The sequence below is a fragment of the Lissotriton vulgaris genome, chromosome 6 (assembly GCF_964263255.1).
Source record: "Lissotriton vulgaris chromosome 6, aLisVul1.2, whole genome shotgun sequence".
Lineage (NCBI taxonomy): Eukaryota > Metazoa > Chordata > Amphibia > Caudata > Salamandridae > Lissotriton > Lissotriton vulgaris.
The window spans coordinates 1,837,677,808-1,837,703,762 of record NC_141694.1 but is presented as its reverse complement, the minus strand read 5'-3'; the positions used below and the strand labels follow the sequence as shown (position 1 = coordinate 1,837,703,762).

The following is a 25,955-nucleotide window of genomic DNA, read 5'->3' as shown; positions in this document are numbered from 1 at the left end:
CCTCTGCTGTTGCGTCCATAGTCCCTGCACAGTACATGCGCTCCCCATCCCTGGAGAGAAGCGTCCGTCGTCAGGATAATCTGTGGCACAGGCTCTTGGAACGGTCGGCCCTTGCAAAGGTTTTGTGGATTCCACCAATGCAGAGAGTTGTATGCCCGACCGCTCACCAACACTAGGTCTTTCAACTGCCCGTGAGCCTGAGTCCACTGACGTGCTAAGCACTCTTGAAGCGGGCGCATATGTAGTCTCGCATGCGGGACTATGGAAATGCAGGAGGCCATCATGCCTATCAACTGCATGAACACTCTTGCTGGAAGTGAGTGTTGAGGCCTGAATTTTTGGATCAGCGATTGAATGCTGCTGACTCTCACTGAATTCGGCTGTGCTGTGGCCGCCAGAGTGTTTATGGTCGCACCCAGATACTGCCGTATGTGGGCGGGCTGGAGTTGGGATTTTGGGTAATTCAGTGAGAATCCCAGATCGTGCAGGAGGTGAATGGTGTGGGACATGTGGGCGGCACACTGCTGGGCTGACTTCGCTTGTATGAGCCAGTCGTCCAGATAGGGGTAGACGTGGATGTTTCGTCTCCTGAGATGTGCCGCCACTGTCGCCAGGCACTTTGTGAACACCCTGGGTGCCGTGGTGACACCGAAAGGCAAACCCTTGAATTGGTAGTGCTGGTTTTGGATGGTAAACCTGAGGTATTTCCTGTGTGAAGGGTGCAGTGGAATGTGAAAGTACGCATCCTTTAGGTCTAAAGTTGCGAGAAAATCCCCCTGCCTGAGCAACGGGAGCACTTGCTGCAGGGTCAGCATATGGAAGTGCTCCGACAGGATGTAGAAGTTGAGTGGCCTGAGGTCCAGGATGGGTCTGAGGGACCCATCCTTCTTTGGTATCAGGAAGTACAGGGAGTAGACCCCTGTGCCTCTCTCTTGCATAGGCACGAGCTCTATTGCCCCTTTTTGCAGCATGACTGCGACCTCCTGCTGCAATAAGTGCAAGTGCTCGTCCGACATAGGGCGGTGTTTTGGGGGCATGTTGGGTGGAGTGGACGTTAACTCCAGACAATAACCGTATTGGATACGTTTTCTGACCCACCTGTCCGTGGTGATGGACTTCCAGACGGGAAGGAACTGCTGGAGTCTCCCCCCGACCGGTGTTGTGTGGTCGGGGGGCAGTGAAAAGGCATCACTGTTTGCTGGTGGTAGAGGACCTGGAGCTGTTGTTGCCATGTCCTCTGCCCTTGGCGCTGTTGCCGCGATATCCACCTCGACTCTTGTTGGCATAAGTAGTCTGGGTGTTGCCCTTGTAGTATTGCGTGGATTGGGAAAGCTGACCCCTTGAGACGCCTCTAGTGTTGGAGCGACGAAAGGACCCACCCCGAAACTGCTGGGACTGCAAGGCACCCATGGATTTTGCAGTATCAGTGTCCTTTTTCATTTTTTCTAGGGTGGTGTCAACCTCTGGTCCAAACAGGTGATCTGGGTTAACCGTTTGGTTCAGGATGGTGGTTTGAATGTCTGGCTTAAATCCAGAGATTCTCAGCCAGGCATGTCTCCGAAGCATAACACTGGTGTTTATAGCTCTGGCAGCGGTATCGGCTGCGTCCAGAGCGCACTTAATGGAAGCGTTGGAGATTAGCTTCCCCTCTTGAATTAGCATCTCAGCCCCCTCTTTGTATTGATCAGGCAGGTGTTGCAACAGGGTCTCTAGTGTATCGTAGTGCGCCCTGTCATAGCGCGCTAGAAGCGCCTGTGTGTTAGAGATGCGCCATATGTTGGCTGCCTGTGCTGCTACCCTCTTCCCCGAAGCCTCAAAGACCTTGGATTCTTTGTCTGGGGGAGGAGCATCACCCGTAGTCTGAGAATTGGCCCTCTTCCGGGCATTCGAGACGACAAGGGAGTCCAGAGGCAACTGTCCTTTAATGTAGGTAGGATAAGTAGGTGCCGCCTTGTATTTCTTGTCAATCCTAGGGTTTATCACCCTCGCCCTGGTAGGTTCCTTAAAGACCTCAGCAGCATGCTTTAAAACACCTTTTAGCATAGGCAGAGTTTTCACAGTCTTTTCCGATACTGAAAAAGTGTCAAAGAGGAAATCCACATCCAAAGGGTCAGCATGCAGCTGGACATTGTGATTGTTAGCAGCCCGTTCAATGAGGGCATTGAAAGCAGCAGAGTCTTCAGTAGGTGAAGTCTTAGCAGAAAAGAGTTGAGGGTCTTGTCCTAAATGAGGATCCCCAGGGTCACCACCAGCTGCCCAGGGCTCATTTGTATCCTCAGGGTCTGTATAGACTGGATAACTGTATTCATCCTCCTCATCACCCTCACCAGCGTCCACATCGGAGTAAGTGGGCGACACATCATGAGTCTGTGGTGAAAGGGGTTCCACCAAGACAGGAGAGCAAGCAGAGTCCTTCTTCTTCTTGAGAGGGCTCTTGTAGGACTCCAGTTGGGGTTCTGGGGTGATTTTCCGCTTCAGAAGGGAAAGCCTGCCCATTTCGGCGTCGATGAAGTGTTCTTGACGCTCATCCTCCGGAGGTTGTCGAGGTCGCGGGCCGTGGACCACCGACGACGCCTTCGGCGCCGAGGAGACCTTCTCGGGCACGCCGGCCCCTGGCTTAGGAGCGAAAGCCTTCGGCGCCGCCTTAGGCGGCAAGGTAAAGAGGATCGGCGTGGACGCCTTAACCGGTTTCTCCACAGGCTTCGCAGGCGGAGGGTCCTTCGGCTCGACCGCTGCGGTGCCGTCCCTGATGCGCTGCAGGGAGTCCGTGACCTTTTTGGTGAATGCGGTGGATGGACGCGCTGGTTCAGCGGAGTCCTTTGAGGCCACTTTTGGAGTCGAGTCCTTTGAGGCCACCTTTGGAGTCGACTCTCGGGGCGCAGCACCCTTGGCCTTGTCGTGTGGACGCGGGGCAGAGAGGACCTTCGGGTCATCGGGTCGCTTCTTCGGGTCGCCAAGAGTTTTCTTCGGGTCGTCGACAGCCTTCTTCGGGTCGACAAGGCCCTTGCCGGTGTCGACCGTCCTCGGCGCCGACGCGCCAGTTTCGACCACCTTCACCTTAGTCTTCGGCGCGGCAGACTTTGTCTCGGCGCCCTTGACTTGGCCTTTCGGCTCGACAGCCATCTTCGGCGCCGAGGCCTCAGAAGTTTTCGATCCGACTAATGCGATGCGCACTTTCGGTTTCGATACTTGCACCTGCGCAGTATCTGGCGTCGAGACCGTAGGTTTCACTTTCGGTTTCGTTTTGACCGGGAGTGGCTCGGTAACAATGTCCGTGGCCGGGTCCGAAGGCGGGGCCGTGGAACCCATATCGAGGTCTTGGGTAAGGCCCGAAGGCGATCCCTCGACCTGGGCCTTATAGATAGGCACGGCCCCAGAGTCAGTTTGAGGGAGCTCCTCGTCCGAGCTATCCTCCATGGCCCCGAGGGCACCGTCGTCGTCTCCTACCTCCTCGACGACTTCTTCGCTTTCGAACACCTCAGCATCAGCGTCGTAGTCTTCTTCAACGTCCGACGCGGGGTTCGATTCCGAAACGTCCTGGATATATTCTTCCTCGACATCCCCAGCATCGAAAATGTTCGTAGGCGCCGGAGCAGATTGCTGGGCCTCCAGGCGCGCAGCTCGTCGGAGCTTGAGTGTCTTCTTGGACCTGAATCGTGAACAGGCCATACACTTGGCCTCATCGTGGTCCGGCGACAGACACTTGTTGCACACCGGGGTACTTCGAGTTACATACCGGACATCTCTTGAATGGACTTCGGTCCATGATGGATGGTCGATAAGTCAGGAGCGTCGATTAGGCCTTCCGCGCCGAGAGCACGCGGAAGTAAAGAAACCGTCTCGGAGCCGAGCTAGAAGAAGTAAAGCCGAACGCAAGACAATACCGACGTATAGACTAAAGACCTTTTGGTCTCAAGAAAGTTTTTCTATCGATTCCGACAAGAGGGAATTAAAGACATCCGAACCCAATGGCGGAAAAAAACAATCTGAGGATGGAGTTGATGCCCATGCGCACTGTAGTCCAGGGGAGGAGCCACCTATCTCGTGATACTTCGAAGACTCTTCCAGGACAACAATGTGCAATCATCCGGACCCAACACTAGGCGGCGATCTATGCACAGATATGAATTCAGCAGCCCACATGCGTCAAACCAGTTTTTTCATCAGTTTCTCAATTGTATGAACTGGTCTGTGTTGAACATGCTTGTTTCTTTGCATATGCTGTGTTGATTGACACACCAAGCACTAGTACTTCTTGACTTGTCGGCCGCGTTCGACACGGTCGACCACACCATCTTGGTCGACCGCGTCGAACAGGCGGGCCTTAGAGGCTCGGCATTGAGATGGCTGAAGTCATTTATCTCGGAACGTACCCAGGCAGTGAGATTAGGAACCTTTACAGCCCCTAAAATTAAAAACGAATGCGGAGTCCCTCAGGGCTCGTCCTTATCCCCACTTTTATTTAATTTGTACTTACGACCCCTGCTGTTTTCATTAAAAAAGTTTAGAGCCTTAATTTTTAACTATGCAGATGATCTGCAACTGATCTTCCGTCTGGACTCCCCTGGTGCGGCCACCGAATTTCGGGAGGCCATGGTCCACATTCAGAGATGGATGAGCCTAAATCACCTGAAACTCAACCCAGGAAAAACCGAATTGATTTTGCCTGGGAAGAGTGAACTGTACTGGGGGCCACACTTTTGGCCTCCAGATATGGGAAACCCTCCAGCTAAGTCCCAAACAGTAAAAAGCCTAGGGGTCATTTTTAACGAAGATCTTTCGCTTAAAAGTCAGGTAGGGACCGTGGTATCTGCAAGCTTTTTCCAACTTCGTAAGATCAAGAAGATTGCCCACCTATTAACCCACCCTGCTCTGATTCAAGTCATCATCGCTCTTGTGCTGTCCCGCCTGGACTATTCCAATAGCTTGTATTTGGGTCTTCCGGCTGGGCAGCTCAAGAGACTCCAACTGGTTCAGAACCAAGCGGCCAGGCTGATTTGTAAGATTCCCAAATGGCAGTCCATCAGGCCGGGATTGGCCAGTCTCCACTGGCTGCCAGTGGCGCAGAGAGCAACATTTAAAGCTGGCTGCATTATCTTCAGGGCTCTACAAGGTAAGGGCCCTGGATTTATTAGCAGCCTGCTTGTTAGTTACACCCCGTCTCGTGCTCTCCGCTCAGGTCAAAAGAACTTGTTAGTGGTGCTTCGGATCAGGAAACAACGCCAGGGAGGCGGATCTTTTCACTTCTTGGCCTCCTGCCTGTGGAACTCTCTGCCACTGACGCTAAGGCTTCATGAAGACCTGCTAGCCTTCAGACAGGCTTTTAAAACTTGGCTCTTTAGGCAAGCTTACCCATAGTTAACTCCGTCTCTTTCTGCTATATGTTATGTTTTTGCTAATCTTCCTGCAGCGCCATGAAGCCTACGGGCGTACGTGCGCTTAATACATTTAATTTAACATAACATAACATAACATTCCTACTGGTTCGCCTGAGGTCCCAGTTTGAACTTCTGTATAGGTTCTTGCAGGATTGGAGTCATCCAAAGAGGAGCGGGAGGTTCAACAGTCTGCTTTGGTCTCAGGAAGAAAGTACAAGGACATGTGGACAGAGACTGAGAAGGGCCACCCCGGGCCATGATTGGACAGTTGTTACTGTGACTTTTCATTTCCTTCTGAATGATGGGAAATGTAGGTTATGTGTTTATAAAACAGCTGCTGTTTAATAAATGAAGAAAGGGCTGGCAAATCCTCACTTCTGTGTCCTTAATAGAATTGAAACCTTACAATTGCTAGGAAATTTTTCATTATTGATTTAAATGTATGCACCTTTTAAATCAAGAGTCAGTACAGAGTTGCCATGGCAGCATATAAGGTTTTATTTTCTCATAGCGACTGCCACCTGAATTCACTTTAAAGTATTTGGAAGCAATGCTCAAGTATACAGCTATACTATAGTCTAGCTTGAAAGCAAAAAAGTGCTTCAATAGTGGATCCTTGTAGCACTCAGGCAAGTAAAATAAGATCTTGTTAAGACAATTTCACATCAAAGGTCTCTTATTTAAGGAAGAGTTACTAGTCAGTGGGGCCAGGGCTCACTGTCAGGCGAGGTGGTGGCTCTGACAAGGTTGTCACTGTAGGACCAGGGAATCATAATAGAGGAAAGAGAAAAACAAGCATTTACAATGCAACGGTCTCGCCTTTGCAAAAGTTAGCGCTTTTGGCATTGTAAATGACAAATGTTTTATTTATGTGTTGGTTTTGGAAACAGATAAATAAATGGCATTGTCATGAGCAGTAGAGAGTGAGTAGTAGAGAGTGAGTAGTAGAGAGAGTAGTAGAGAGAGTAGTAGTGAGTAGTAGAGAGAGTAGTAGTGAGTAGTAGAGAGTGAGTAGAGAGTATTAAGTGAGTAGTAGAGTGTGTAGTAGAGAGTAGTGAGTGTGTAGTAGAGAGTAGTGAGTGTGTAGTAGAGAGTAGTGAGTGTGTAGTAGAGAGTGTGTAGTAGAGAGTGTGTAGTAGAGAGTGTGTAGTAGAGAGTGAGCAGTAGAGACTAGTGAGTGTGTAGTAGAGTGGTGAGTGTGTAGTAGAGTGGTGAGTGTGTAGTAGAGTGGTGAGTGTGTAGTAGAGTGTGTAGTAGAGTGTGTAGGAGAATGTGTAGTAGGGAGTGTAGTAGAGTGTGTAGTAGAGAGTGTGTAGTAGAGAGTAGTGAGTGTGTAGTAGAGAGTGTGTAATACAGAATGTGAAGTAGAGAGATTGAAGTAGAGAGATTGAAGTAGAGAGATTGAAGTAGAGAGATTGAGGTAGAGAGATTGAATTAGAGAGATTGAGGTAGAGAGATTGAAGTAGAGAGATTGAAGTAGAGAGTGTGGAGTAGAGAGTGTGGAGTAGAGAGTGGAGAGTCTGTAGTAGAGTAGTAGAAAGTAGTGAGTGTGTAGTAGAGTAGTAGAGAATGTGTAGTAGAGTAGTAGAGAGTAGTAGAGCGTGTGTGTAGCAGAGTGTGTAGTAGAGTGTAGTAGAGTGTGTAGTGTAGAGTGTGTAGTGTAGAGTGTGTAGTAGAGAGTGTGTAATGTAGAGTGTGTAATGTAGAGTGTGTAATGTAGAGTGTGTAATGTAGAGTGTGTAATGTAGAGTGTGTAGTAGAGTGTGTAGTAGAGTGTGTAGTAGAGTGTGTAGTAGAGTGTGTAGTAGAGTGTGTAGTAGAGTGTGTAGTAGAGTGTGTAGTAGAGTGTGTAGTAGAGTGTGTAGTAGAGAGTGTAGTAAGTAGTGACTGTAGTAGATAGTGTGTAGTAGAGAGTGTCTAGTATAGAGTGTGTCGAAGAGAGTAGTGGCTGTAGTAGTGAGTGTGTAGTGAGTGTGTAGTAGAGAGTAGTGACTGTAGTAGAGAGTGTGTAGTAGTGTGTAGTAGAGAGTAGTGACTGTAGTAGAGTGTGTAGTACAGTGTGTAGTAGAGAGTAGTGACTGTAGTAGATAGTGTGTAGTAGAGAGTGTCTAGTATAGAGTGTGTCGAAGAGAGTAGTGGCTGTAGTAGTGAGTGTGTAGTGAGTGTGTAGTAGAGAGTAGTGACTGTAGTAGAGAGTGTGTAGTAGTGTGTAGTAGAGAGTAGTGACTGTAGTAGAGTGTGTAGTACAGTGTGTAGTAGAGAGTAGCGACTGTAGTAGAGAGTGTGTAGTAGAGAGTGTGTAGTAGAGTGTGTAGTAGAGAGTAGAGTGCGTAGCAGAGAGTAGTGACTGTAGTAGAGTGTGTAGTAGAGAGTGTGTAGTAGAGTGTAGTAGAGAGTAGAGTGCGTAGCAGAGAGTAGTGACTGTAGTAGAGAGTGTGTAGCAGAATGTGTAGTAGAGAGTAGTGACTGTAGTAGGGAGTGTGTAGTAGAGAGTAGTGACTGTAGTAGAGAGTGTGTAGTAGAGAGTGTGCAGTGATTTGAGTTTTACATCAAATTAAAAACGGGAACGGAACAAACTCATCCTATACATTATTGTGGTAGGTGCCCACGCATATAGGGTTAAATGATGCGTTAGATGCCACAGGTCCCACCAACACGCTTCCTTTATGATAGGAGAATGCCCAACATCGCGGAGATTTGCTCTCTGCTCTTCCCGGATATTTGTATTTTCAAATGTATAATGTTATCCTGCTAAACGAAGACGATGCTCAAACTATAAAAGAAGAGGGTTTCACAGATATGTTAGTCCTTCCGGGCAAACGAAATGACCCAAAGAAAGATCAAGTGACAGTTTAGAGCTCCAAGTGAGTCTTAATAAAATCAGTGTCTGGAACGCATAGCATCAAAAAACGAGCGGGGCATCAACCTGCAGTGTCATTCAATCAAAGCTTCAAGGCTTCTGAGCGCTAGCCGAGAATTATTTTTTGTGAAGCACTAATCACTGTGGAAGGTGCCCCTGCTATCCCAGATGTGAGAAGTCAGTCTGATATGAAAATAAGCAGTATTTGGAATGAATGTATTTGGCAGGGGGAAGGTGGGGCGGCGCAAGACCGTACTGACGAGTGAACAGGAGCCATTTTGTACCGAGTGATTCTGCCTGTGTGCATGTAGACAAACCAGGCAGCAGCATGAGCATGTGATTCGGTAAAATAACAAGCATTTACAATGCAATGGTTTTGCCCTTGTTAAAGTTAGAGCTATTGGCATTGCTCTTGACACTCTGAAGCTCCACTCTGCATTCTGAAGCTCCACTCTGCACTCTGAAGCTCCACTCTGAAGCTCCACTCTGAAGCTCCACTCTGAAGCTCCACTCTGAAGCTCCACTCTGAAGCTCCACTCTGAAGCTCCACTCTGAAGCTCCACTCTGAAGCTCCACTCTGAAGCTCCACTCTGAACGGTCAGACTCCAAAAATCGGCCCTAATCACAATAGTATTATTTCACTTGCGTGAATATAAGTCTTTGAAATTCTGGCCAGTGGTAATACACACAAGTAATATAAAATTGTTGTTCCAAAGAGCATTAAATGGAAATAAAACAAGTACCAGACCCATTGACGCCTGCACCTTAAAAGCGAAACTGACTGAAGCAAGCGCCCGGGCCACGTTGAAAAAAAAAGCCACACACATTAGATGCAGTCAAGGCGCGCTCACGAACTCAGAAGGCACTCCACATGAACAACTACCAGACACATTGACGCCTGCACTTTGAAATGAAACAAAGTGAAACTGACTAAAGGAAGCGCACGGCCCATTAGATGCAGTCAAGGCGCGCTCACGAGGTGAAATCTCCAAAGGAGAAGCTCGTGACAGCCTGACTACAGCAGAAAAAGCTCGTAACAGTCTGATGTCCACAATATTCCCAGAAAAGTGGCAACATAAGTTGTCTCGCATAGACAGCAAAAGCTTCGCTTTTGCTTTCGTCTAGGCGAGACCTAAAAAGGGGCCAAAGGGTCCAGGTCTTAAGCGCTCCTTCATAAAATAGAGGGCATTTGGAGTGGGATTCTTGTCCTCTGCAATGGTAGATTCCTTCCCCATTGATTTGCAAGACTTAGAGATGTGTCATAAAAGGTTAAAAAAAAAGTCGTAGTCTGTGTGAAAATAATTCCATGTATTGTTTCCTGTATCTTTTATGTATCACTGTGACTCTTTTTTAGAACTTCAGAGTTTTTCAGGGCAAGGAAAATTCAAAAAGCAAGGTTTATGTTATGTACTGTTTTCATATGACAGTAGAGGAGCGCTGCCAGCAGTTTTAGTAAGACATCTGGGTTGTGAAAATGGAATATTCAAGCCAGGATTGGCAGTGGGGGCAGGTTTGGTCGTTTACTAGGGCCCAGTGCGCCTTTTGAGCAGAGAAATATCGAGATCGCACCCAAAGCTGTTGTTGTTTCATGACCAGGTCCTCAACAAAGAGGTCTGCTGCAGGTCCCTCTGCTCACTTAGGCACACCAAATATTCGAACGTTATTGCGGTGTGACTTGCCTTCGTAATCATCGAGCTTGGCCTCTAGAAGTTTATTTGTAGCTTTTAGATCACAGACTTGTTACTTGAGGACTTCCCCATCGGCCTGAAGGTTTACTGTAGTTTCTTTAGCTCTGACTCTAGTGCCCATGTTTCGGAGGTCCGCTCTTATGAACGAAACTTCTGTTGGCACAGAGTCTATTCACGTTTCTGGGCATGTTCACACTCCACTTATAGCTGCTATAATGTCGTGCAGTGTGAGGTCTTCCTTCTCCAGTGCTGGCTGGGAAAGAGGCTGCAATTGGTCCTGGGAGCTTTCCGCTGCGTCTTGGACTTTATGCAGCGTGGATCATATGCCATTATTAACATTTACATACTACCGCTTTTGTGCTGCAGTTCAAACAGTGTTCCCGTAGTCCGATATCGAAAGTAGATAATAAACCCAGTTGGACTTGGCCCTTTTTGCAGGGTCATCCCTGAACTTTTTGCCTTCCTCCTGTATTTTGTCTTACCTGTTTTTGGTGGTTTTATGACTCTGGGCACTTTACCACTGCTTATCAGTGCTACAGTGCACATGTTCTCCCTATTGTAAATTGAGGTATGGATTAGTGATTCCATGATTGGCTGATTTGGTTTACTGGTCAGACCCTAATACAGTGCACTGAGAGTGCACAGGGCTTGTAAACCAAATGCTGCTGGTGGGCTAGCAGCACTGGTTGTGCCACCCACAGAAGCAGCCTGTAAAAGTGTGTCTCAGGTCTGCCATTGCAGAGCCTGTGTGCAGTCTAGTACTGCCATGCTGACTTGGCAATTGCACCTACTTGCCAGTCCCTAAAACTTCTTTTTTCTTCATATCAGACACCCCTATGGTAGGCCCATGGGCAGGGTGCATTGTAAATATAAGGTAGGGCAAGCCCTGATGTGTGTGGCATGTCCTAATAGTGAAGTACAGCCATTTTCGTTTTTCACTATTGCAAAGCTACCTATTCGCCATAGGCCAGAATGGGCAGTTATATTATTACATCTTATAATCCTAACTAAGTCAGGGAACTAGGTAGAAATTCGAGTTTAGTATGTCTGAACTCAGAATGATAAAATACATCTTTTAGTGAAGTTGGTTTTAACATTCTGTGTTAAGCCTGCCTCTGCTAGGTTGTGTATTCCTTTTCTGGAGTTTGAGTGACAGGGGCTGGAGGATTCCAGGAGACAGGGTGAGTCCGCCCAGTGCTGAATAGAGAGATCTGCATCTAGATGGGAGGGAGGAGTTGCACATAGGACCTGAATAGGGCAGTGCCTTCCCTCCACAATGCCGGCTCCACCCCCTATGGTGCGTCTGATGTCTCTGGCCTGCACTTTTAAAGTAAAGAAGGAGTCATGTAAACAGAGTGCTCCAGGACTGACCAGAACTGGTTTGGACTAGGCAAAGGCTTCTCTGACTTCAGAGAACAAAGAGAAAAGTAGTATAAACATTGGGACCCAAACCCAGGAACTTTAGATCACTTTTGGGAAACAAGAAGAAACATTTGCTGAGGAGCAGAACCAGAGAGACTGAGAGACTATCCCTAAGCTGAAGTGCTGATTAGGGGATTGGCCTGCAGTGGTTGCCTGACTGCCAAAGAAAGGAGAAAGGAACTTTGTTTGTGCTTTATTCAACTTATGAAGGATTTCCAAAGGCTTGAGAGAAGAGCTTGCCTCCTGCTGAAGTCTCGGGGACAACAGACTTCAACCACCAGCTCCCCAAGAGTTCTTTGGAAGTGCCTGCAGCTGTTTTGGGGCTTTCTGATGGACTGCGTGTCGCAAGGAGCTGGAAGTGCGATTCATGAAGAAGAAGCGTGTCGCCGTCACAGCCGCTGTCGTCGCATCACTGAAAAAGGGTGTCGCCACTGTAACTGTTGCATTGCACCGGATCACAAGAAACGTCTCGCAACATCGAAGCGTGTCGCCGTATCACTGAACAAGGGTGTCGCCGCTGCAGCTGTTGCATCGCGCGGAAGCGTCTCCCATCGTCGGACCAGAGTGTCACTGCCAAAGCTGCTGTTGTTGCATCACAGAATAAGGGTGTCGCCGCTGCAGCTGTCGCATCGAGTTGAGACATCTCAACATCGGAGGAGCGCGCTGCATCAAGAAGACAACGCCATGTTTGTTTCTTTGCACCGGATCTTTAACGCCTCACCGGCTTTGCGTGTAAGATACTACCGCATCACCATCCCTGCAACACTTTCGTTGTGGAAGCGTTATGAATCTTAAGGTACATTGACTCAATGTGTCACTTTTCATGATCTAAAGAAAATTAAGCTAATTCTACCATTTTAAGTACAGTATTGTGGATTTTTGTTGTTTGTGGTCTTGTGTTAAACCTATATAAAGAATACTTATTTTTAATATACAACTTGTGTGGTGTCCGTCTGTAGTGTTGTCACTTGATTACTGTATGTGTTCACAAATGCTTTACACACTTCCTCTGAGATAAGCCTGTCTGCTCGTGCCAAGCTACCAAGGGGGTGAGCAGGTGTTATTTTAGGAGTGTACCTCCTTACCCTGACTAGAGACAAGGGTCCCTATTTGTCACAAGTACCTACCTGTGCCAACTAGAGACCCCCAAATCTAACAAACCCCCAATGAAACGACCTCAAACACGCCTTCTGGGCTTCGGTAAAAATGTGACACCAGCAATGCTGAAGTTGGCGGCACTTGCACTACTGATGACACAAAGAAGAGTAGCAATTTGCTGGGGTACATTGACTATGCTGACAAAGAAACAATTGATCCCAGATCTTATTTATTGTAGAAATCAACTCAAAACATATGTGGAGGATCTACGTAAGATATTGCACTGTAAGGATACATTGCCCCCCCCCTTAACAACCTACCTGATGACAGAGAATGAAATAGCTTGAGAGGTACTTTGAACATGCTTATACAAATACAGACTCTTACACTACATACATTGGTGTTGCTATTAACTTATGCCAGCCTGGTAGTAACTTTATGCAATACTGCACCTCAAATGTTTTTTTTGTTGTTTTTTGCTTTGTATTATGGCCTTCTGTTGTGATAATACTTAAAAAATTCAATTTTAAAAATAGATAACTAACCAGTAGATGTTTGACATCTACTTCAGATTGATACAAAGTTTATCTAATCTCTACATAGTAGTACTGAAGAACAGTTTCTCCTAAGGCTTTCAAAATAAAATATATATGAAAATAAAATTGAATTACATCTGTAAAATGAATCTTGTTCCATTGTCCACAATCTTATTAAACAACTCTCAACTAATTTCATCTTGCAGATGTCAAATCATCAGCTGTCATTTTTACTGCGACCATTTCCCATGGAACATGGGGAAGGAGGTAAATATTAGAAAGAAAGGGGAGAGACCTTATTGACACTCAACAGTCTAGTGTACAGTTTTGAGGGAAAACATGTAATGGCCATCTATTGTTATGAGCATTATACATGCTAATATCTACCCAGGCGCTCAATATGCTGTGGACTGCTAATGATATTGTGTAAAACATTTCTGTTCTACATGTTATGCAGCTAGATAAATAAATGTTGGGGCACGAATTGGAGCTGCACATTCTCAGCTTACACTTCACATGTTATGGAAACATTCCTTAGGGTATTTGATTCACACTTGGTATTTATATATTAAACGGGTATATTTAGTCTGCAGTTTGTGCTATCAACGGGTTCTCCTTCACCACAATCCTGCAGAGGAACAACCACACTTACCTGCTGTGCCAATGGGTTTTCTGGGTTTGTTGAAGACTTGCTCTCCTGGGTGCGGAGGAGCAACCACATCTTGCCCTTGCCTTGATAACATAGGATCATATTCTTTTCCATCGTAGTTGGCATCAAACAACTTCTTAAACCACTGAACAAACTCAAAATTATCCTGGAACTTTCCTTTTACCAATCTTTCTACTGGAATTATCTGTGGGAAAAGACAACAAACATATATTGACATTTTTCAAGAGTGCATCTCTATTTAATGCAAATAGAGAATACTAATACAGCAATCTATCTAATTATTTTACACTTTATTTTTTACAGCTTTGACCTAGGATGCGCATGCCTCTTCTGGACGTTCTTGATCCAGCATATCATGCTAGGTTTATCACTTTTTTTACTTTTGCAAATTAAGTCAACTCACAGCTCATTGGTTGAAACATGGGAAAATAAATGGGTTTACATTACAGCAGATCCCTACAAACACTTCATGTGGGTCACATACTGAACAGTGTATAACATATGCAGTCTAAACCGTGAATGAGGCAATCTCATCACCAAATGCACAGTGACAGTTTTGTCATTCCCTGATTAACCTGCTCAATTTTGAAAAGGTTTGAAGGTGAAAACTTGAAAAGTAATATGCTGGCCTGAAAGTCATTGACAATTCTGAAGGGAAACATGTACCCTGAACCGAGAACCTGCCTACAAAAGGCTGATTTAAGGTCCCGCTAGCAAATAAAAGAAACTGTCATGTCTTTTAGGATAGTCCCATTGATGACGGTAAAAATTCTAAACAGGTGGCCTTTTAGCTTACTGCTGTCTCTTCAACACCAGGCTCTAAGTATTCTATTTTTTTTTGCTTTTCAAAAAACCTTTATTGTGAAAAACCAAGACAGGCACAGTACATCATGCAAGAGCGCAGTGCAATGTACAAAACAGAAAAAAGGTCAAGCGCTCCATTATACACAGTAGATTAGCTGGAAGAGAATGTCACAGCTTCAACATAACAAGGACCCTACCTCACGGGAAAACATATATTTAGCATTGTCGGCAATGGAGGGCTAAGGCGAGAGGGGCGGGAGAACACAGCAGGGGGGAGAAGCAGTCACTGACCAGCACCGGCGGACGCCGCGGACCCAGGGCCGGCGGGGAGCGCAGGAGAGGCAGCGCCACTCGGGTGAGAACAGGAAAGAAGGTAGGCAGTCAAAGGGCCCCAGATGTCAACAGGACGGGACCTAGCAGGCTTTTTTTCATCAAAAGGGAGGGAAGAGGAATTGAGGTCCATTCAGTTCCCCTGGGTAGATCATGAAAAATCAATTGTGAGAATGGACACTGGTATCTACAATAACCATTGGTTATTCTTTGACAATCCTCATAGACGCTGATTGATTCGGATGTGACAAGGGGCGGACGAAAAGATATACCGCACAGTTTACATCCGAATCAATCAGCGTCTATGAGGGTTGTCAAAGAATAACCAATGGTTATTGTAGATACCAGTGTCCATTCCCACAATTGATTTTTTCGGGACCTAGCAGGCATCAAGTCCCAGAACTCCGACAGAACTCCGACAGGAGAGTCTGACACCGAGAGGCATCCTCCAGCCAGCTCTCAACCGTGGGAGCCGGCCTGTGACTCAAGACATGGCTACCCTATGCCTTGCAAGGAACAGGAGCATCGCGATCAGGCGGCGAGAGGCATCAGGGCAGAACTTCACAAACCCGAGAAGACAAAGAGGTGGATCGGGTTGCACTGTCGCGCGGTAATATCAGAAATGGTAGAACACATCGCACTCCAAAACTCAGAGACCTTCGAGCAAAGCCAAGCAAGATGAGTGAAATCCGCCGCGGGTGCGGCACAGCGCAAACAATTATCTACGGGAGTGAGCCCAAGCCTGTGAAGCTGCACCTGGGTGCTGTAAAACCTATGCAAGTATTTGAAACGGATCAAACAAAGCCGGTAATTTGGCGACAACTTCTTCGTCTGATTACAGCAATATAACCAGTCCGCTGGCGATATGTTGGAGCCCAGATCAGCACCCCATGCCTCTCGAGCACGATCAGAGGAGATGGGGCGGATGCTAGAGTGAGGGCATATAGTTTAGTAACTAATTTGTGTGGGGACGAAGTGGTATAAATGAGATCCAGAGCCGGCATGTTGGCTGGGGGTTGAGGGAAGGTGGAATGCAGCTTCCGGCACGTGGCATGCAGCTGGTAAAAAAGGAGCTTGTCCTGTGGCCCGATGCGCCAGGGAGTGTAAAGAAGACGTTCTCCGGATGGAGGTCCACCTCTGTCGTCAGGCCCAAGCGCGCCGCACTCCTGGGCATGCTGGAGGCCTGAAGTGAGGGAAAATCCGGGTGGTTAACTATGGGCACGGAGTTAGCAGAGAGCAAGGGGATGCCAGACAGCCGACTCAGGCCAGACCAGGCCCAACGAAACGTCCCGACCGTGTCTACCTCGGTTCAAGGGCGGACCAAGGGCACAAACAAAGCTGTGGACAGAGGCCGGGGCAGCTATATCAGTCTCAACAGCGTCGTGAATCTGGTAAGGGGAGGGGTGGATCCAAAAATGTAGAAAGCTGGCTTGAGTGCACAGGGCATACAGCTTGAAGTCAGGCGCGCCCATACCACCAGCAGACATGGGTAAAGTTAGAATATCAGAAGCCACTCTTGGTTGTTTACCAGCCCATATTAACGAAATAATTAGGGAGCGGAATTTGCGGAAAAAATGAGCGGTGAGGGGGATGGGGATATTTAAAAACAAGTAGAGAAACTTTGGAAGGACAACCATTTTGGCGATTGAGATGCGGCCCGCCAATGACAACAGGAGGCGGCTCCACGGTGGGATCCTGGATTCCAGCCAATCCACTGCACTACCAAAATTCGATCTCCACAGTAGATCCAGATCCCTACTAAGCCAGATTATCAAATAGCGCGTGGGGCCGGAAGCCCTTACAAATGGAAAGTCGAGTGAGAATAGCACAGTGGCGTAAGCCAGTGGGAAAAGAACAGACTTACTCCAGTTTACCTGGATGCCCGACAGCCCACCAAACCGAATGATCTCGCGGACAAGCGGGCTGAGGTTCTCTTGGGGATGACGGACGTAAAGCATAATGTCATCCGCGTACATTGAGACGAGCAGGGAACCGGACAAAAAAGCAATAACCCTGTGGGTATCGTGCAGCCGAAGCCTGGCGGCCAGGGGCTTTATCGCTATAGCAAAAAGCATAGGCGATAACGGACACCCCCCGACGCGTGCCTCGAGCGATAGCGATAAGATCTGAGACTTGGCTGTTGATGTGGAGGTGTGCTGAGAGGTTGGTATAAAGCAGTCTGACATTGCGTAGGAAATGATCACTGAAACCCATACGCTGCAGGATGTGAAATAAGGAGGGCCATTCCAGCGTGTCAAACGCCTTCGTGGCGTCCAGCAGGGCAGCCAAGACTGGTAGGTCAGGATTAATTTGGTGCAATACCGCGAAAATCGTGCAGGGGTTGTGGGAAGTCTCCCTTCCGGGGATAAAACCAGATTGGTCAGGAAGGGCGATGGTGGGCATAAGTAAAAGAAGGCGGGAGGCGATCAACTTGACAAAGATTTTGTTGTCTGTATTTATTAGAGACAGGGGGTGGTAGGAGTCGCGACGGTCTGGCGGCTTGTCGGGTTTAAGAAGAAGGGTTAACAGCGCCTCGTGCAGGGAAGGCTGAAAGGAGCCAGAGTCAAACGCGTTATACATTGCAGCCAGGTGATCTGTGAATGCATTGTAGAAAGAGGCAGGCAGGCCATCCAATCCAGGGGCCTTGTCTCCGGGTAAACTATTGATGGCTGCCAATATTTCTTCCCTGGAAAAAGGTTCATCCAGGAATTTACGATGGTAGTCTTCAAACCAAACCAGTACGATGGAATCAAAATATTGCTCAAAGTCCACCCGTGGCAAGGGAGCACCAGCGGAGTAGAGCGGTGAGTAAAAGTCGAGAAAGCGGGACATAATGTCATCCGGGGAGGAAGTCCTGTCAGGACCACAGTCACTCAAGGCTGTGACATAGGAAGCGGCGTGCGGTGGGTGAAGAAGGTTGGCGAGAGTACGCCTGGGGCGGTCCCCCTCACCGAAACGGTGCGCCCGGCCCTCCCTGCCCAGAAAGGACAGTTCGTGACCAGCCTCGTCGGAGAATTCAGTATGTTTCTGACGCAATTGCGCCAGTGTCTCGGGACAGGGATTCGCAGCCTGGGCGGTGTCAAGGTCCCTGACATCCTCCTCAAGCTTCGCCAAAGTGGCACGAATAGAGCGAAGGACGCCTACCTGCTAAGAAATACACTCGCCGCGAATGACGGCCTTAAACCCCTCCCATAGGGTGGAGGCAGACTCAACCGAGCCTTTATTGAGATCAAAATAGTTAGTGATCGCAGCCTGAATGTCCGCACAGAAGACGGAGTCCCGGAGGGCGTTACGGGGAAGGCGCCAAGTAAAGGCCCGTCACGGGGCATGAGGAGGACGAAGACGGATCTGGACAGGTCCGTGATCAGAAAAGGTGCGAGCCATGTGCCTAACGTTGGAAAGCCAAGATAAAACATCCAGTGAGGTCAGCCAAAAATCAATACGCGACCAACAGCCCCGCGCGCCAGTGAAGCAGGTGCCCTCCCGCGCATCAGGATAGAAATGGAGCCAAACGTCGTAAAGAGCATTATCGGTCAGAATAGATGAAAGAGCTACAACAGCGCGTGGATGAGACGAGTGGGAACCCGACCGGTCCAGAGTCACGGATAGGGTCAATTTAAAGTCACGCCCCAAAGGATCGCCACAGGAGGAGATAAGGTGCCACACCTGGTTAAAGAAGTCGGCATCGTCACAATTGGCGCCATAGACCGCGGCAATCGTTACAGGTTGCGCCAGCAGGAGGCCGTGGATAACACATCTGCCATCGGGGTCAAGAATCACCCTGTCAGCCTGCCTAGGGAGGCCCCGCCTTATAAGAATAGAGACGCCCCTGGCATAAGAGGAGTAGGTGGCAGAATGAGACTCCCCCCAGTGCCTGGATTGGAGTTTGGATAAAGTCCCCGGCAGCTAGTGCGTCTCCTGTAGTAGACATAAGTCCACTTTGGGGCGTTGCAAATGGGAGTGAATCAAGCGGGCTTTGCGGTGATCATTCAAGCCCCGGATATTCCAGGACCAGCATACTAGATCAGCCCTAAGGAGACAACAGTGATAGCGGTACCACGCAGCGCAGTCAGCGAGCTCTGCAGGGGAGCGCAGCGAACATATGGAATAGGAGGAAAGGAAGGCAATGGCCAGCGAACTGGATGGGGAGGGGGGGGACAGACACCTTGGATTGCCCTACAGGAGAGGCAAACAAGTAGGATTGCAGAGGAGAGGCGCTCAAGAAACCAATGGACAGGCAGGGCCTAACGCGCAAGTCACTGCAAGGGACAATGAGAGCCAGAGTCCGGACAACCCACAAGGGAGGTGGCATATTGGGGGGGGGGGAAGGGACCTGGAGAGCTACAGGTTGACCAACAGACCAAGCCCAGTGAGCAGGGGTAGGGCAAGTCGAAGACGCATAGCATACAGAGTGAAAGGCAAATGACCAAGGCAGCAAGCACGGTACAGTGTCAATGAGAAAACATGCAAATACAATAGGAAACAGCAACAAGGCGGCAAACTGAAGCCACCGCCTCAATAGAGGAGCAAAACATCCCGCAGTCCCCACCACCTCTCCCACCCCATTCCTGCACAAAAACCACAGACCAAAAAACCCCAAGAAACCCATCCACCCCACACCCACTCCAACCCCCGATCAGGCTGAGAATTCCTCCCACCCTACCCCAGGGACCCAGAACTTGGAGAGGGTAACAAAACATCTTAAGTGGGAATCATCCCAGTGGGGGCAGGGCAGGACTTGGCGGACACCCCTGCAATAAAGCAGGGTGGACACGCTCAGGTTAGGTAGCGGCATCAAATACAGATAGCATACTGATCGGAAGACATAATCTGCACAAACAGTCAGTGTCACTGAGGCGGCTAACACCATCCTGTGGGGCCTCAGGTGAGGAAGGATGAGACTTACTACCATTCTTTTAGCAAAAGCCAGGGCCTCCCACAGAACGGGAAAGATGAAGGTGCTAAGCAACAATAAAGTAGCGACGTCAACGATAAGTCACATGTGAGACAAGAAAAACCATAGGCCGCACAGTTAGTCACCGTCACTTAAGCGGTCTGCAGTTCTGTGTGAAAACCTAAAGGAGGGTAAAAAAAATATTAAAAAATAAATACCAATAGTGTCCGCAGTTAGTCGTTGTCACTGAGGCCATCCCCGTCCGGCTGAGATGTAGAAAGTGAGGAGCGAGCGCCCCTGTCCAGTTTTTTGGCGAACGCAAGGGCCTCTCTAGGATCGGGGAAGATCAGTGTTTTTGTGCCCTGCCGGACTCTGAGTTTCGCCGGGTAGGCAAGGGAGTAGGATACCTCGTGCTTCTGGAGAATGCGCTTTGCAGGGAGGAATTCTCGCCAGGCAGCTTGGATTGTAAGGGTGTAGTCTGGATAAAAGGAGAGAATGTTACCCTGATGGTTGACAGTGCCCTTGTCGCGAGCAGCTCGAACAATGGTGTCGCGGTCCCGGTAATTTAAGATCTTGACGATGATGGGGCACGGGGACAGCCCAGGGCCGGGGCGAGGACCAAGGGAACTATGGGCACGTTCCACAATAAAGACAGGGGAAAGTACGTCACCGAAAAAAGTTCCCTGATCAGTTGCACCACAAAAGTCTCCATCTGCGAGATGTTGGTGGATTCTGGAAGTCCCGTAATGCGGAGGTTACTTAGATGGGAGTGGGCCTCCAAGTCCTCATTCTTATCCCGTATAAGCGCCAGGATTTTGGCCATATAGAGTAGCTTTTGCCGGTCTTGAGTGGCAGCATCTTCAACGTCTGAAAGTCTGGATTCGACGTGGAGACTCCGGTTGTATTGGGAGTCGACGCGGGCCTTCACCGTGTCCAGATGGGCTGAGAGTTGGTCAAGCTGGGTAGCTATGCCCGTCACTGTGGATTTGACGTCCAACATGATGGCCTTGAGGTAGCCCTCACGGTTTAGGCAAATTACTTTGCATTACTTCCACATTTTAGGAATATGCAAGTGCTACGGTTTTTATCTGAACTACTTCTGTTCATCTTATTAGCACTATGGTAGAAATGTATCTCCTATTCACTACATTGGTTCTAGCATTCTCTTTTGTATGCTTCTGTCTCCTGATTGTCGCAGCACGTATGTTTTACATAAGACTTTCGCTGGACCAATAAACATTTATTGAAACATCCTAACCGCCATCCTGTGTATTTCCTGATAGGAAGCAAGCACGAGTGTCTGAGTGAAACATTTTGTGCTATTTTCCACGATCCCTGAGGAATCAGGTTTGTCATGTTCAATGGTTGCCAGAGACTACATACACCACTGTAGAATACATGGGGGTGGTAGTGGCACTGTAGAGCTAGCTGGTGTAACGGCTGACGTATCTTGTGGGGGTGTCCGGAAGCTGCAAAACACGCAGGTCCTGGGAGACTCCCAGAAACTACACGACATGGCGTTGCCAATGTTGAGTTGGTTCTTATATTAACAGTAAAAATCTGAATAGTTCAATCGTGCTTTCTCAGGTAGCTCTTTTCACATTCTTTCAGAGACGCCTGAAGTTGAGAAGGGAAAATCCACCTCAGCTGAGCAGATATACTCTGTGTATCGGAAGGAATGAAAGCCGTCGCCGAGTGGATGAAGAACAGCCGCCTGAAACTGAACTCGGACAAGAGGGAGGTCCTCCTCCTCGGCTCCACCCCCTCAGCATGGGATGACTCCTGGTAGCCAACTGCCCTGGGTGCAGCCCCAACACCGACCGACCACGCACGCAACCTGGGAGTTATCCTAGACTCAACCATGACCAAGAAAGTCAACGCCGTCTCATCCTCCTGCTTGAACATCATCCGCATGGTCCGAAAGATCTTCAGGTGGATCCCCACGACACAAGAAGAACTGTCACCCAGGCGCTCGTCTTTAGCAGGCTGGACTACGGAAACGCCCTCTACGCGGGAGCCCCGGCCAAACTGCTTAAAACACTGCAACGCATACAGAACGCCTTTGCGCGCCTGATCCTTGACATCCGTCGCTACAGCTACATCACACCCCACCTGAGAGACCTGCACTGGCTTCCCGTCAACAAGAGGATCACCTTTAAACTCCTCACCCACGCACACAAGGCACTCCACAACACCGGACCAACATACCTCAACAAACAACTCACCTTCTACACTCCGAACCGCCAACTCCGCTCCGCCGACCTCGCTCTCGCCACCGCCCCCTGCATCAGAAGAACTACCACCGGCGGCAGATGGTTCTCCTACCTCGCCAAGTACTGGAACGACCTCCCCATACTCCTAAGGCAGACCAAAAACCTCCTGACCATCAGGAGGCTACTCAAGACCTGGATGTTCGAGCAGTAGCAGCTACCCCCTCTCCCTCAGTGCCTTGAGACCCTTACGGATGAGTAGCACGCTCTATAAATGTCTTGATTGATTGATTGTATTGGTTGAAGGTTTTAGCAAGCTAGTAAGGATAAAAAGTTCTTACATTGTGTAAAACCCTTAGGTACTAGAACTTTGGTTATTCGCCTGACAATGACTGAGTTCATGAGTAGTGGTTCAGGCACGGGGGAAGATGAAGTTGCAAACGCTCTTAACATTACAGAGAACTGCAGACATGCAGTTACTATGAATTTGTTAGAACACGGCGTACCAGCAACTGGTGGCTGTGTTACCTTCGTGATTGAGGCACACAAGGTGTTCGGATCAGAGGTACTTTATTCTTGGGTTCAGTTCCCATCTGCAGATCCGTTGACTAAATTGTTCCACACATACATTGTAGCAGAACCACCTGAAAAATACATTCCATATGAAGACATTAAAGACCCGTTGACTTACCAGCAGCATAAAAGCTTGTTTAAAGGAGCCCTCCCACAAACAACATCTGTCATAAGACTCGGTCTGCTCAGCACAGAAGGAGCGATAGGGCCGGTCTTAGCAACATATACTCCACATCCACAGATAGATACACTACCAGCGGATGTAAGTACGTAGAATATATAAAGACATAGTCAGGCTCTACAGGCACATTGTGCAGTTCGTCATGCGAACATTAACAGTCCAACATGAAAGAAGTGCTCCAGCTGGTCCACATCAGGCCACACCTACTATTAACCCACAGACACTGAAATCAGTAATAGGGACAATTCCTACTAAACAGGAGAAAATTCCGTTCTGGAGAGCACACACATTTTTACAGCTGGAAGCAGTATTTCCCCTTACAGTTCCGCAGGAAAAACAGAATGCTAATCATTTGCTTGCCAATGGGGATGGTTCCCTCGATTGAGGATGGATGTATGTCATTACAGAAAAAGTTACTTACCTTCGGTAACGATATATCTGTAAGAAACAGTAGTTAGTATTAGATTCCTTACCTTAGAATATCCCCAGGCGTCAGTCTGGATCCGGAAACTTTTGCGTAGCAGTACCCCTGCGCGTCGGTAGGCGTCGTCTGCAGGCGACCCCTGCCGCTCCGCGTCCGTCGTTGGCGTCGTGCGCCGTGATGACGTCGCTGGAGTATATAGACGCCGCCTCCGCGCGCTGACGTCAGTTCTTTGCACACAGCTTTTCCGCGCCAGAACACGCAGAGCCATGTGAGAACCAACATTGGTGCTATTTGAAACTAGGGCCCTGAAAGGGATGTCCTTAACCCTAGGTATCAGTTCCCAGAACGGGGAGGATGGGTGGGGCGGTAAGGAATCTAATACTAACTACTGTTTCTTACAGATATATCGTTACCGAAGGTAAGTAACTTGTTCATCTGAAAGAAACAGGTTAGTATTAGATTCCTTATCTTAGAATAGATACCCCAGCAATACCAACCCCGGTGTTGGTTCTGCGAACCAATACAATCCTACACCAGAAAGTCCTGGAGGACAGAACGGCCAAAGAAGCCATCCCTCCGGACTTGACTGTCCAGGCAGTAGTGCCTCGCAAAGGTGTGCAGCGAGGCCCACATAGCCGCCTGGCAAATGTCCTGCAAGGGGACTCCCCGGCCCAGGGCAGTAGTAGCCGCCGTGGCCCGAGTGGAATGGGCCCTAAGCCCAACAGGAGGCTCCTTCCGAGCCAAAGAGTAGCACTCTTTCCTGCCCAAAGTCGTCTCTGCTTTTCAAATCGGGCAGTCCATCACCCTCCCTTCCTTCTTCCCGCCTCCGCATCCTTCAAAGGATGAAGAGCGGCTCCATCGTCTGGACCCAAAACGTGCGCTTTCATTTTATATGGATCGCACACGCCAGTTCCGGGTGGATGACCAACTGTTTGTTGGCTACGTGGGAGCGAAGAAGGGACGGGCGGTACATAAACGGACCATCTCTCGGTGGGTCGTTCTGTGCATCAAAGAGTAGCACACAGAACGACCCACCGAGAGATGGTCCGTTTATGTACCGCCCGTCCCTTCTTCGCACCCACGTAGCCAACAAACAGTTGGTCATCCACCCGGAACTGGCGTGTGCGATCCATATAAAATGAAAGCGCACGTTTTGGGTCCAGACGATGGAGCCGCTCTTCATCCTTTGAAGGATGCGGAGACGGGAAGAAGGAAGGGAGGGTGATGGACTGCCCAATGTGAAAAGCAGAGACGACTTTGGGCAGGAAAGAAGGTCTAGTTCTCAGAACCACCTTGTCTGGATGAATGGACATGAAAGGAGGTTTGACAGAAAGAGCCTGGAGCTCACTCACTCTCCTGGCAGAGGTGATGGCAACCAGGAAAGCCGTCTTTAAAGTCAGGAGACGGAGAGGACAGGAATGAAGTGGCTCAAAGGGAGCACACATCAAGAAGGTCAGAACCAGGTTCAAGTCCCACTGAGGCATCACAAACGGAACAGGTGGATACATGTGTGTGATGCCCTTCAAGAATCTTGTTACAATGGGGGACTTGAACAAAGAAGGTTGATCAGGCAGCCTCAGAAAGGCCGAAAGGGCAGAAAGGTAGCCCCTGATAGTGCCCAGAGCAGAGCCCTGCTGGGCAAGAGAAAGAAGGAAGAGAAGAACCTCAGAAAGAGGGGCAGAGAGAGGATCCACAGCCTTTGCTGTGCACCATGCCACAAACTTGTTCCACAGATAGGCGTATACGTATACCTATTTCGTGGAGGAACGCCTGGCTGCCAGAATCACATCACAGACTTCAGGAGGCAAGTCAAATGGCCTCAACTGCCGCCGCTCAATCTCCACGCATGGAGGTGGAGGCTGGACAGGTTCGGGTGGAGGACCGTCTCCTGCTGCTGCGACAGAAGGTCCTCCTGAAGGGACAGGCGGATCGGGGGACCGACTGACATGCTGAGTAGCTCGGGATACCAGTACCTTCGAGCCCAGTCCGGAGCCACAAGGATGACTTGGGCCCGGTCGCGCCTGATCTTCTTCAGCACTCTGGGCAGAAGTGGTATAGGCGGAAAGGCGTATAACAGACCGCAACTCCATTCGCACCAAAAGGCGTCGCCGTGCGAGTGCCGTCTTGGAAACTCCAACGCGCAGAACTGATGACATTGCGCGTTCTCTTCTGTGGCGAATAGATCTAACCAAGGCTCTCCCCATTGCCGAAAGAGGCCTCGCGCCACGTCCGAGTTCAGATGCCATTCGTGATCCATCGAGCACCGACGGCTGAGTTCGTACGCCCTGGCGTTCAGAGAACCTGCCAGGTGTTGAACCGTCAGAGCCACGCCCTGACGTTCCAGCCATTGCGAGAGGCGCAGAGCCTCCTGGCAAAGGGTCCACGACCCCACCCCGCCCTGCCTGTTGCAGTACCACATGGCGGTGGTGTTGTCCGTGAACACCTGCACTACACTCCCGTTGACAAAGGGGAGGAATGCTTTCAGTGCCAAACGAATCGCCCGGAGCTCCAACAGGTTTATATGGAGCCGGGACTCCGCCGGAGACCAGATGCCTCTGATCTCTGCCTCTCCCAAGTGGCCTCCCCAGCCCTGGAGGGACGCGTCCGTCACAACAACGTGCTCCGGTTGGGGAAGGGAGAGGGATCTGCCTCTGACCCAATCGCGGTCCATAAGCCACCACTGCAGTTGTCTCGCAGTGCCCTCCGAGATCAAGACATGGTCGGACAAGTTGCCCTGATGCTGGGCCCACTGAAACTTCAGGTCCCACTGCAGAGCCCGCATCCGCCACCGGGCGTGATGCACCAGAAGGATGCAGGAAGCCATCAGCCCCAGCAGCCGCAGCGCCAACCTGACCGAAACCCGGGATAACGGCTGAAAGATGGGAAT

The 25,955-nt window shown here is 49.2% G+C and overlaps 1 protein-coding gene across 4 annotated transcripts in view; it reads right to left on the bottom strand.

Moving 5' to 3' along the window:
* Window positions 1-25,955, bottom strand: part of MAPRE3 (microtubule associated protein RP/EB family member 3) — an 832,303-nt gene that overhangs the window by 198,059 nt on the left and 608,289 nt on the right. For all 4 annotated transcript variants that reach the window (XM_086928121.1, XM_086928120.1, XM_086928118.1 and 1 more), the window contains one exon: window positions 13,635-13,836. In XM_086928121.1, coding sequence (XP_086784247.1) covers window positions 13,635-13,836 — 202 coding nt within the window. The remainder of the gene's footprint in view (window positions 1-13,634; window positions 13,837-25,955) is intronic.